The sequence below is a fragment of the Elephas maximus genome, chromosome 21 (assembly GCF_024166365.1).
Source record: "Elephas maximus indicus isolate mEleMax1 chromosome 21, mEleMax1 primary haplotype, whole genome shotgun sequence".
Taxonomy (NCBI): domain Eukaryota; kingdom Metazoa; phylum Chordata; class Mammalia; order Proboscidea; family Elephantidae; genus Elephas; species Elephas maximus.
The window spans coordinates 14,407,543-14,419,966 of NC_064839.1; the positions used below are offsets into that span (position 1 = coordinate 14,407,543).

General features: G+C 39.4%; 1 protein-coding gene across 5 annotated transcripts in view; it reads left to right on the forward strand.

Moving 5' to 3' along the window:
- Positions 1 to 12,424, forward strand: part of DPY19L3 (dpy-19 like C-mannosyltransferase 3) — an 86,836-nt gene that overhangs the window by 23,798 nt on the left and 50,614 nt on the right. For all 5 annotated transcript variants that reach the window (XR_007514759.1, XM_049865065.1, XM_049865066.1 and 2 more), the window contains 3 exons: positions 4,006 to 4,096; positions 11,453 to 11,574; positions 12,175 to 12,320. Coding sequence is in view for 4 of the 5 variants with exons in the window: in XM_049865065.1 (XP_049721022.1) it covers positions 4,006 to 4,096; positions 11,453 to 11,574; positions 12,175 to 12,320 (359 nt within the window). In the remaining variant the exon portion in view is untranslated. The remainder of the gene's footprint in view (positions 1 to 4,005; positions 4,097 to 11,452; positions 11,575 to 12,174; positions 12,321 to 12,424) is intronic.

Below are 12,424 nucleotides of genomic sequence, written 5' to 3' on the forward strand. Positions count from 1 at the left end.
GAATTAAACCAGAAAATAAACCGTGTATGTGCAGTAAATATGTTTGCTGAGGGCATGATTCCCGGGACAGAACTTTCAGAACAGCTGTCTTTATCATGAGCTGCTGTTTCTTGGTGAGATGATTTGTTAACTCATTCTGAAACAGATTACATTTATAAAGTTAATCTGTCAATGGCCTCGCCGCTACCAGCAGCCTAATTATTTTGGGGAGCAGTTTTTATAAACAAAGGCTATTTACATGAGGTTTTAAAAAACTAGTATGTTTCCTTTCCCAATTTGGAGTCATTTGCTTAGAAGGGCTTGTTACCTTTTGTTTGTGCACTGCCAGCACTTGCCTTAATGCCTGTAAAAAAAAAAAAAAAAAAATGCCTGTAGGGGTGCAAATGATTGTGAACATTTTTTTTTTCTTTTAGTCGTTAAGTTACTATTAAACTGCCATTGTTGAATGGTTTTAGCTGTACTGTTCTTTAAAAATGCAATTCTTTTGTCTTTCCACCTTTTTGTGTCATCTTCAGAGAGGTCGTTTGCATTCTCTCAACATGCCTTGCTTTCCTTGTACAACCTGTGCAGATTTAAATATGGAATATTTGGTTTGCGTTCTTTAGAGGGCAACTTCTATTGGTGTATATTTTCCTTGGCGTGATCTACCAGGCAAAGTATAAATTGCTGTAAAGCTGGAAAAGTGTTTGAATGAGTCAAGCAGATGTTCCCTTAGCATGAAGCAGATGTAAAACTTGCACGTGTCTGTCTAATAAAGTATAGCATTTGGTTCTATGCAGCTGGTGCCAAGATTACCAATTAATCATGTTTGAATGCATTTTTACTAATTAGGCCCCCCCTCTGTTCTTTATACATTCTGGGTGTATTAAAGAGAGGAGTGGGCCACAAAAGCCTCTCCACTTTTAGTACTTAGAACAATGTCTTTGTTTTTTACCCACATCTTTGTAAAGTCAGTTTTCTTTTATTTTTAGAACCGTATTGGAAATGAAGCTCATACATGTGGATGACTGATTTGACCCTCTAGTTTGGTTTGGGGATGTAGATTTTATGTTAAGATGTCCCACTCAATATGCTACACTTAGTACCTTGAATACTTGAAGATAGCAAGAGAGAAGAAAAGAAACATAATGAAACTTAATGGTTTTTTTCTTTCTTATTTGCATGAGCAGCAGCTAACATTTACCCAGTTATCTTCAGTTCGTAGACTCTACAGTTACTTGACCTACTAGGGGTGTGAAATTCTAGAGATGAGTGATTCCAATCTGGTTTTATGTTGTCAAAAGCAACAGAACGGTTTTTCTCAAAGATTGAAAATGAGTGGATTAACATGACTGCTAAGAAGAGTTGCTTCTGCTATGAAGATACAATACTAGTAGCAATTGTAAAAACTAGAAAACTCACACCATTCTATATTGTCCTTTTTCTAAAGCAGGTGGGCTAATGAGAGTAATTTCCAGAATCTTATTTGGGGCCTTTTTTCTTGCTTGGTTCCCCAGGATTAATTTATTTTCTGTGAAAAGACGTTCAATACATATAAGAAGGTTTGCTGCCCTTCTCGTTTTTCTGAAGAGAGTTTGTTAACAAGGATAAAACATAATAGTTTGGTTTGGGGGTCAATAATTTGATGTTTACATTGTTAGTTAAGAGACTGTTTCTTCAGTAATTTAGTCATGAATCGATTGACAGTGCCCTTTTTCTCTTACATATTTAAAGGTTAAGAGAAATACATTAAATAATTGCCAAGTCTAAGATTAAACAGCATGAAAGTTTGTTTTTGTTTTTTAATGAAATGTTTATTACTCTTTGAAAAATAGTTGGAGATGGGGGAAACAAAGAGGTGCCAAAAGCAGTTCATGAGCTGGGAAGTGAGATGCTCTCTGTTTATCATCTTCCCCCATAAGGTTGGGTTTGTGATAGGCGGGACTGCCATAATACAATATAACACTGATGGAATTACATTTTAGGGCAATATGTTGCAGATTCTAGGACCTGGTTTTTGAACACTGAGATAAAAGAATCTGTAGATACAAACTGTAACTTTTTGTTCATTTATTCTGTTGCATGTATATGAAATACAGGATCTAAGGCTTTCAATAGGATTGGTCCAGAAAATCTTCCCAATCTTCATTAGCAGCTGCCTCCATATTTTATATTGAGTTAAAATTTAAATTTAATAAAAGCATTTTACAATCAAACTGACTAATAGATACTACTTTCAATTTTCAGTTCCTCCGAGATTGACAGTTTTTCTAAAAAGTAGTTTAATAATCCATGTATTTGTTTACCTACATGAATATCTTTCCACCGAGGATATACTTGTCTAAGTCAAATTCATATGCAAAGAGTCTTCTTCATTTCACTAAGAATACCTTATATTCTCAATAAACAGACAAAACATTGGTCTCATAAAATATTGTTAGCCTTTAGGCTGGTGTCTAACACAATTATAGTTCTTCTAATTTGGGAAGTTTTTTAGACTGTCTCTATCATGTTTCTCAGTATTATTATATGGGAATGATTTTTCTGAAGTTTAGTTTTTATTTGTATGAAATAAAAGAAAAACACTAACTCTGAAACATTTAAATGGAACTAGTTGTTTTAATTTTTTAATGAATTATAAAACATTTTAAACATCTAAAAGTAGTGTTAAAAATAGTCAAAACTCAAAGAAATTGGAACTTACCGTTTATTCTGAGCAGTTATTTTATCTAAATATAGGGACACCATTCTGATTCTAAAAAAAGCAAATGGCTTGAAGTAGGCTAGTTACAATGAGGCTTATAAAGAGACGAGGAGGGAAATAATAGAAGATCAGCCATTGGCTAATCTGAACATGATTGATTGAACCCTGCCCTCCCCGTTTACTGAGATCAACTGATATCAGGCCACAAAGGTGGTCTCTGGCCTGGCTGCTAAACAAATGTGGCCCTCTATAGGGTTGCTGTGATTTGGAACCAACTCAGCAGCAACAGATTTGGTTTGGTTTTGGTTTACCCACCTGCAGCCATGAGACCTTTTGAAATTTAAATTTAAGAAAGCCTAGAATATTGAATATATACCATGCACTGCCAGAAGAACGAACAAATCTGTCTTGGAAGAAGTACAGCCAGAATGCTCCTTAAGAAGTGATGATGATGAGACTTCATCTCAGGTACTTTCAACATGTTAGCAGGAGGGACCAGTCCCTGAAAAGGACATCATGCTTGTTAAAGTAGAGGGTCAGTGAAAAAGATGAAGACCCTCGATGAGATGGATTGATACGGTGGCTACAACGATGAGTTCAAACAGCAATGATTGCGAAGATGGTGCAGGACCAGGCAGTGTTTTGGTCTGTATTACATAGGGTTGCTATGAGTTGGAACCCGCTTGATGACACCTAACAACAACAGTCTTTTTTGTTTAATCACGCTAATGGTTTTGTTGACTACCCTTTTCTATCAGGAAAAGACAAATTTAGGCTGCTGTAGAGCAGCTTTTTGGTGGGGTGCAGGGGGACACTCAGTGCATTTGCAGTTTGGGTCAGGCTTTTTTATGGTTAGTATTTGGTGTCGTGGGTGAGAAAAAAAAGCCTTAAAATCAAAGTAAGACGTCTGTTATTTTTCTTTTTGACAGTAGAGAGAATAGTATAATAAACCTCCACGAGCCTTGGTTGTGCAATGGCCATGTGCGTGGCTGCTAACTGAAAGGTCAAAGGTTTGAGCCCACCAGCTGCTCCACGGGAGAAAGATGTGGCAGTCTGCTTCTGTAAAGATTACAGCCCTGGAAACCCTATGGGACAGTTCTACTCTGTCCTATAGAGTCTCTATGAGTCAGAATTGACTTGATGGCAAGGGGTTTTTGTTTTTAACCTGTCACCAGGCTTCAACAATTATCAACCTTCTATTCTTGTTTGGCAAGATTTCTTGTAACTGTATTTTCAGAGACTTTTATTTTCTAAGTTGTTGTTTCTGAATCTTATTTCTACAGTGACAATAGATATTTAAACAACACTTGACTGTATTTCAGGAAGTGGAACGAGAAATCTCATTCAGGACGGAATGTGGACTGTATTACTCCTATTACAAGCAAATGCTGCAGGCTCCAACCCTCAAGCAAGGTAATTACAACTAATAGTTTCATTTGGGGGCCTATTATGTTCTTTTCACTATTGCAATCAAAACATTTAAATTGCTCACAAAACTTGTATAATTTTTTTTTTTTGAACTTGGGTAGTTTTTCCTTGTGAACATCTGATCGGTCCATGAAAATGTTTTGCTCTAGAAGTTCTATAATACTTTGGGTAACTTTCCTTTCCTTGCCTCCGAGCTCTGCTCTGTCCCAAAAATCGTCTGTTTGACTGAGATGTCTTGGCTTTGTTGCTGGTTTTTCTCATGGGCGTTTTAGAAGCCGTCTTTGCAGACAAAGGGAGCATCATCTGAGAACAGGGATCATTTGGGTGATACAAATGATCTCTCTTGTCCCCAAACCCCCCTTCATTCCTTTATTTTGCTAGTTGCCATTATTCCTACGTTTGCACTTTTCCTAAGTGGTTTAGAGGCTATATTCTTTACCGGTACTCCATCTGGTAGAGGCCCCCAGAAGGATCTCCTGCTGGACGTATCCTTGATAGGCTTAACGTGGGCACACGTGGCAGAATCACCCCTTTCCAGGCTTTGGTTGGATTCAGACATATTTATGTATTTATTTTTGTCAAGAAGCCATGGTGGCATTTTACATGTCTTAGACTATACACGGAAACCCTGGTGGCATAGTGGTTAAGAGCTACGGCTGTTAACTAAAAGGCCGGCAGGTCAAATCCACTAAGCACTCCTTGGAAATCCTATGGGGCAATTCTACTCTGTCTTAGAGGGTTGCTATGAGTTGGAATCGACTCGATAGCAACAGGTTTGGGGTTTTTTTTGTTTTTTTCTTCAGACTATATCACATTACCAGCTGCCTTCGAGTCGCTTCTGACTCATGGCGATCCCATGTGTGTCAGAGTAGAACTATGCTGCATAGGGTTATCAATGGCAGGTTTTTCTGAAATAGACCCCGAGACTTTCTTTACAGGCACCTCTGGATGAACTCAAACCTCCGGCCTTTGAGTTAGCAGCCAAGTGTGTTAACAGTTTGCACCACTTAGGGAAGGACTCAAAAAAGTAATCAGTTCCTGCCGGTAGCCTGATTCATCCATAATAAGGCTAATTACTCATCAGCCTTTCACTTAATTGTTGATGATTGTTGTCTATACCCATTAAAACCAAACCCGTTGCCGTCGGGTCAATTCTGATTCAGAGCAACCCTATACAACAGAGTAGAGCTGCCCCACAGGCTTTCCAAGGAACGACTGGTGGATTTGAACTGCAGATCTTTTGGTTAGCAGTCTGAGTCCTTAACCACGGTGTCACCAGGGCACCGTTATTTAAATAGGAATACAAAACAGTGATATCCTAATTCTATCACCCCTCTTATATTTATCAGCTAGAATTCTATTATGTAGAAAACCTTTTTCTCATCAATTATTTGGTAACCATGAGGTACAGTTTATACAAGAAAGGCAGAATCAGTGTTAATTTCCCCTCCCTTTTTTAATATTTACCAGTTTTCTCTGGCATACTCTAAAGCAGTAGGTCTCAACTAGGGGGGTGATTCTCTTTCTGGGTTACGATCAATCAGTCCACTGTTGTGTTCTCAAATAGCCTAGAGCTATCGTCTCCATAAGGATTACCAAATGGTATTATTCTAATTCCAGCTTTCCTTCCATCATTACTAGGTGGAATTCCTTCCAAAAAAAAACTTTTCTCATCAACTCTTTGGTAACCCAGAGGTTCAGTTCATAAAGGAAAGGCAGAGTAAATACTGGCTCCTTCCCTTTATTGTGTTCAGGATGAATTGCCTCTCTAAACAAAAAGGAAACCCATTGCTTTCAAGTCAATTCCAACTCATAGTGACCCTATAGGACAGAGTAGAATTACCCCATAGAGTTTCCGAGGAGCACCTGGTGGATTCCAACTGCTGACCTCTTGGTTAGCAGCCGTAACTCTTAACCGCTACACCACCGGGGTTTCCATTGCTTCTCTCGTACCCCTCAAAGAAGAGTTTTGATTGTTAGGTATCATCATGGACTCATGGATTTTTAACATATTTAGTGTGTTTAAGTCGTTTGCGTTCATTCATCCTTTTTATATTCAAATTGTTCTATCTTTGGCCAGTGGAACCGCCTTCAGATTGGCAGCTCTTTTTTAACACTAACCCAGTGGTCTTTGAAAATTTCCTAGGTTTCCGGCATGATAAGATGTTTCAGACCCATTTTGTCTATTTCTCACCCCTCGCCTAGAATCAGCCGTTTCTCCAAGGATCCCTAATTCTGTTTAGTGGCTACTTAGAGACCATAGTCTGGGTACTAAAAAGTTTTAAAAAACCAGTGGCTGTGGAGCTGACTCGGACTCATGGTGAGCCCACGTGTGTCACAGCAGAACTGTGCTCCGTAAGGTTTCAGTGGCTGATTTTTCGGAAGTAGCTCTCCAAGCCTTTCTTCCAGAGCACCTCTGAGTGGACTTAACTGCCAGTCTTTTGGTTGGCAGCTGAGTTCATTGCCGTTTGTACCACCCAGGAACAATCTGCATACTAAGAACACTTTGCTCTACTGGGAGGTTCCTTGTTTCCAGGCCCTTTTAGTGATGACACCAAGGAAATGCTTGTTGGTTGTTTTTCCAAAGAGAAAATACATTATGAATATAGCTGTTTTCAGTTTAAAGTTAGGATACAGGATTTTTACCTTTTTTATTTTATATTTGTATCTTTTTTCTTTAGCTGAAAATTTTGGTTCCTACTGACATTAACATTATCACTTACTTGTTTCCTACTAATAGAGCCCTGGTGGTGCAGCACTTAAGAGCTACGGCTGCTAACCAAAAGGTTGGCAGTTCAAATCCACCAGCCACTCCTTGGAAATCCAATGGGGCAGCTCTACCCTGTCCTATAGGGTTTCTATGAGTCAGAATCAACTTGGTGGCAACTAGTTTGGTTTTTTGGTTGTATATATAATAGTTTCAAAGTAACAATACTAATATTGCAACTAACAATGTGATTACCTGAAAACAGTTTAGGCTGTCTTTGGAGTTCTTTTCTGTACCTTAGGGTATAACCCACTAGAGATGGACACTCACATTACTCTTTTCAAGTCACACAGTTCTCTCTGTGACTGAGTCAGTAGGTTTATTTGTTTTATTTTCTGTTTGGTTTTTAGGAATTGGTTTAAAAATTTTTTTACTTAATTTATTGTATACTTATAAAGAAAAATCTGCATGGTTCCAAAGTCAAAACTATAAAACAGAGAGCATTTGGGGAAGTTGACTTCTATCCCTTACCCATGTTTCCTTCCTTACCATTTAAGTGACCATTTTTATTAGTTTTCGATTTATTCTTCCACGGTTAATATTTTTAATATTAACAAATACTTTATGTGTTATTATTCCCCCTTTCTTACATAAAAAGCTGGTTAGTGTATACATAGTTCTATATTTTGCATTTTTTTCACTTAAAAAATCTTAGGGATCACTCTATGGTAGGATATGAAAATATTTCTTACTCCTTTTTTGCAACTGCATAATGCTCCTATACTCCTTTGTGTGGGTAGCCATAGTTTATCAGCCTGTTGATGAACATTTGGGTCGTTTCTAATCTCTTACTATTGTAAATGGTGCTGTGTGAATGGTGCTACCTCATTTTGTACTTTTGCCAGTCTACTGTTGGGATCGATTCCTGGACGTGCGTTACCGGATGAGAGGGTAAATGCCATGTAGGTTTGCTGGTTATTACCAAGTTCCCCTTCCAGCTACAGTCTCTGAGAGTGCTTCCTTACAGCCTCGTTAACAGAGTGTATTGTTCCAACTTCCTGACCTTCCCAGGCTGATGGTGAGAAACGATGTCTCGGTGTAGTTTTTTTTTTTTTTTACTTGTTGTAAATTACATATGTGTGTATATATATGACACATTTGCCAGTTCATCATTTTTCAGATATTTAATTCCATGTTATCAGTTACATTAACCATTTTGTGCAGTCACCATTAGTGTGGTTTTAATTTGTGCTTCTCTTGGTAGGAGTGAGGTTGAGCATTTGTTCACATGCGTAAGGACTGTTGGCGTGTTTTCTTCTGTGAACCGTCCATTCATACCTTGTACTGTTTAATCAGCTTGGTTACAGTAGCAAATCACATGGAAATAGCGGTGGATTCCTTTAATGGGTGTATTTCTCTTTCTCATTGCATGTCTGCTATGGACCAGCAGCAGCTCTGCTCTGTCCCACATGTCTTCTCATTCCAGCCCTTATTTGGAACATGCTGTCCTCGTAGCAGAGGGAAACAGCAAGAGAGCTGGTGGAAACATCCATTGTCTCTTAAGGCCTCTGCTCAGATGTGGCATATGTCACATCTACTCACATGCATTGGCCAGAGTGAGTCAAATGGGTAAACTCATCTTGGGGGGTGTGGAAAGCTGGTGTATACTCTCCCAAAGGAGGTATTTCAGATCTCATGGCAGGACAGCAACGGGGGATGTAAAGTTCCTTACCCAAATTTCTATAGAAGGAACTCTTACTTTTTTCATTGCAGTCACAAAAGTTATAATTTACCCATTGTCTTGATTCTCTAGTGCTGCTATAACAGAAATACCACAAGTAGATGGCTTTAACAAACAAATTTATTTTCTCACGGTTTAGGAGACTAGAAGTCTGAATTCAGAGCGCTAGCTGTAGGGGAAGGCTTTTTCTCTCTGTCGCCTCTGGACGAAGGTCCTTGTCTCTTAAGCTTGTTTCCTGGTTCCTTGGAGATTTCCATGTGGTTTGGCATCAGTCTTCGCCCATCTCTGCTCTGCTTGCTTATTTAATCTCTTTTATATCTCAAAAGAGATTAACTCAAGATACAACCTACACTAATCCTGCCTCATTAACATAACATAGACATCCCATTCCCAACTGGAATTATAACCACAGGCATAGAGGTTAGGATTTACAACACATATTTTTGAAGGACGCAATTCAATCCATAACATTCCATCCTTCGGCCTCCAAAAATTCATGGTCTTGCCACATGCAAAACGCATTCACCCCATCACATCATCCCAAAAGTCTTACATCAACTCCAAATCCAAAACCTCATCTTCTGAATCATCTAAGTCAAATATAGATGAGACTTTAGGCATATTCCATCCTGGGGCAAAAGTCCTCTTCATCTGTGAAGCTGCGAAATCTAGAATGCAAGTGACTGTTCGCAAAGTACAACAGTGGAGCAAACACAAGGTAGACTTCCCATTACAAGTACCAGAAAGTAAAGGAAAAAGGGAATAATGGGCACCATGTAAGTCCAAAACCCAGCAAAACAGTTTACATTAGCTCTCAAAGCTTTAAAACAATCCTCTGTTCTTTAGGACTATCTGGGCAATGGCTCTGCCCTCCAGACTCAGGGTGTTGGCCACACACACCCTCTGGATTCTGGGTGGAGGTCTCTTGGCCCTGAGCTTCAGCTCTGCTTTCCATGCCCACTGGGACTGCAGCTTTGCTCGCCAGGGTTTTGGGCAATGGCTCCATCGCTCTGGCACTGGTGGATGGCAGCCCCACACTCCAGAATCAAGCTGGTGAAGATCTGACTCTTTTAAACCTAGGAGGCCGTAATTCCACCCTTTGAAACCAATGCAGCCCTGCTTCTTGTCCTCCTTCCAACAGTTCGTCTGTCTCTGAGCCACTCCAGGGATGGTCCTTTTCTTTTCTTGGAGGACAACAGATATATCTCCTTTGGCGTGTTTCCTGCCTGTAGAATTCCAAGAGGCAGACAGTGCTCTTTTCTTTCCTTCTTTCTATCCCCTTCTGTCTAAGCTGATGAGTTTTATGCTGTGGTAGCTTGTTAGATTCATTAGTCACAGGCTTAATTTCTCTAACAAAAGATTGTAGTCTCAGGCTGGGTTCTCCAGAGAAGCAAAACCTGTGAAGCACACGTATATACATATACAGAGAGAGATTTATCTCAAGGAAATGGCCCACAAGGTAGTAGAGGCTGGCAAACCCCAAGTCCATGGGTCAGGTGTCAGGCTGAAAGCCTCGTCTGACTCTCACAGCTGCATGGGCTGATGAACCCAAGAATCGGCAGGTCAGGTGGCAGGCTGCTGGCTTACAGGCTGCGGAGGCTGGTGAATACAAGATGGGCAGGAAATACAGCAGGCTGCTGGCTCACAGCCTTCAGAGGCTGACAGATCCCAAGATAGGCAGCCAGTGTGGCAGGCCGCTGACTCAAGTCCCTAGAACAGGCGGTCAGATGATGCCAAGCTAGATGCGGGATCCAGAGCGAGCAAAAGCCAGTGAGCTTTGCCAGAACTTCCATATATATATATTTGGTGCAGGCCACACCCCTAAAGAAACTCCCCTTACAAATGATTGGCTGATTTACATCAGATCACATCATGGAAGTGATTATATTTTATCACAAAATGGAGGATAACTATATCATTAAAAACTGCCAAATTACGTCATTATATAACTGCCAAACTACATCACTACATGACTGCCAAACACTGAGAATCATAGCCCAACCAAGCTGACGCACAACCCTAGCCATCACAGTTGTGTAGCCACATCCTTGGTGAAAATTCTGGGACACATGTCCTTAGTTTGTGCAACAGAATTTTCCAGATCTTTAAGTTTTGTTTTCATGTAGTACAGTTGATTTTTAAGTCCATCTCTTTCTTATTGCATTTTACTATAAGTGGCAAGGAAAAGCTGTGGGGCCCCTTTAAGATCTTGCTTAGAAATCTCAGTGAAATATCCAAGTTTATCACTTACAAATTCTGCCTTCTACCAAACATTTGAACATAATTCAGACAAGTTCTTTGCCCCTGCATAAAAAGCATCACCCTTCTTCCATTGTCCAATCATGTATTCATCATTTTATTTTAAAGCCTCACCAGAAGAACATTTAATGTCCACATTTCTAGCATATGTATTCTCTAAGACAATAGAGACTTTCTCCATAACTCTCCTCACTTCCTTCTGAGCCCTCACCAAAATTGTCTTTGACGTCCATAATTCTACTGACAGTCTCTTCAAGGCTTTTACTATTAAATAAAACCAAACCCATTCCCCATCAGTTATGACTCAATAGCAACCCTATAGGACAAAGTAGAACTGCCGCCATAGAGTTTCCAAGGCTGTAATCTTTGTGGAAGCAGGCTTGACATCTTTCTCCCTCGGAGTGGCTGGTGGGTTCAGACCACTAACCTTTTGGTTGGCAGCCGAACATTTTTAACCACTGCGCCACCAGGGCTCCTTCTTTATGAGGGTAGGACTCTGGTTTTTGCTATTACGTTGCCAGTGCCAAGCACAGTCTCTGGTGCATACTGAAGAAACTGAATAATTTTGAATGAATGAATGATTGTAATTAAAATTGTAAATATGCTTTCCTCATTTTTCAAATATCAATCTCAGGTTTACGTGGCTTAATATATGACAACAAAACTGAATCTATGAGGACAATTAACCTCCTTGAACGAATGAATATTTACCAGGAAGTTTTTCTCAGTATTTTATACAAAGTTCTACCCGTACAGGTATGTTGTATTTTGTGTCATCAAATTGAATTTTTGTCAAATGAAAGTCAAAATCTGCCATTTTAAATTGAAAGGTTTACATATGTTCTTCACATCTTCAACTGACTGGGTATAAAATCAGCAATATCCTAATTTTCTACATGTATATTGTGAACTTTACTTTTTTTTATATTTTATGAGATACTTTTCACATATAAATGCTTCCTGGCTTATCTCATATGTGTTTAGAAGTTGACAGATATTTTCATTTGAAAACTTGTAATTACTCCTCATTTATCTCTGAGATAAACAGTTTTTGGAAAATTAGCCAATCACAATGACTGCTTCTCATGCAAATGAGGAAAGTTAGACCAAATTAGGTATAAAACGTGTCTAGAGTAGAGAATGAAGCCAGAACCGTCAAGGACTTCCCTCCTCCTCCTGCTCTCGGTAATGGGAGGAGAGACTGCTAGCACACTTGTGGATGGAGAGGGGTGATACAGGCTGATTGCTTGGAGTTAACAGCCAGCCTCTGGATATTGAATTCTCTATATCATACTTTTTAAATGGTGATGAGAAGAATTAGGGCTTCTCTAACATTTTTTTTGTTCCCTTTTACAGAAATATTTAGAGCCAGTTTATTTTTATATTTACACCTTATTTGGGCTCCAGGCGATCTATGTCACAGCTCTTTATGTAACCAGCTGGCTCCTTAGTGGTACATGGCTATCAGGACTATTAGCAGCTTTGTGGTATGTCACAAATAGGTGAGTTGGAAGTAATATGCCTCTCCCCCTTTCTAAAATGTAAGTAGAAATGAAGTCACTTCATTTCTAATTCAGAGAAACTTGTTCTGCCACATTTGTTTGGG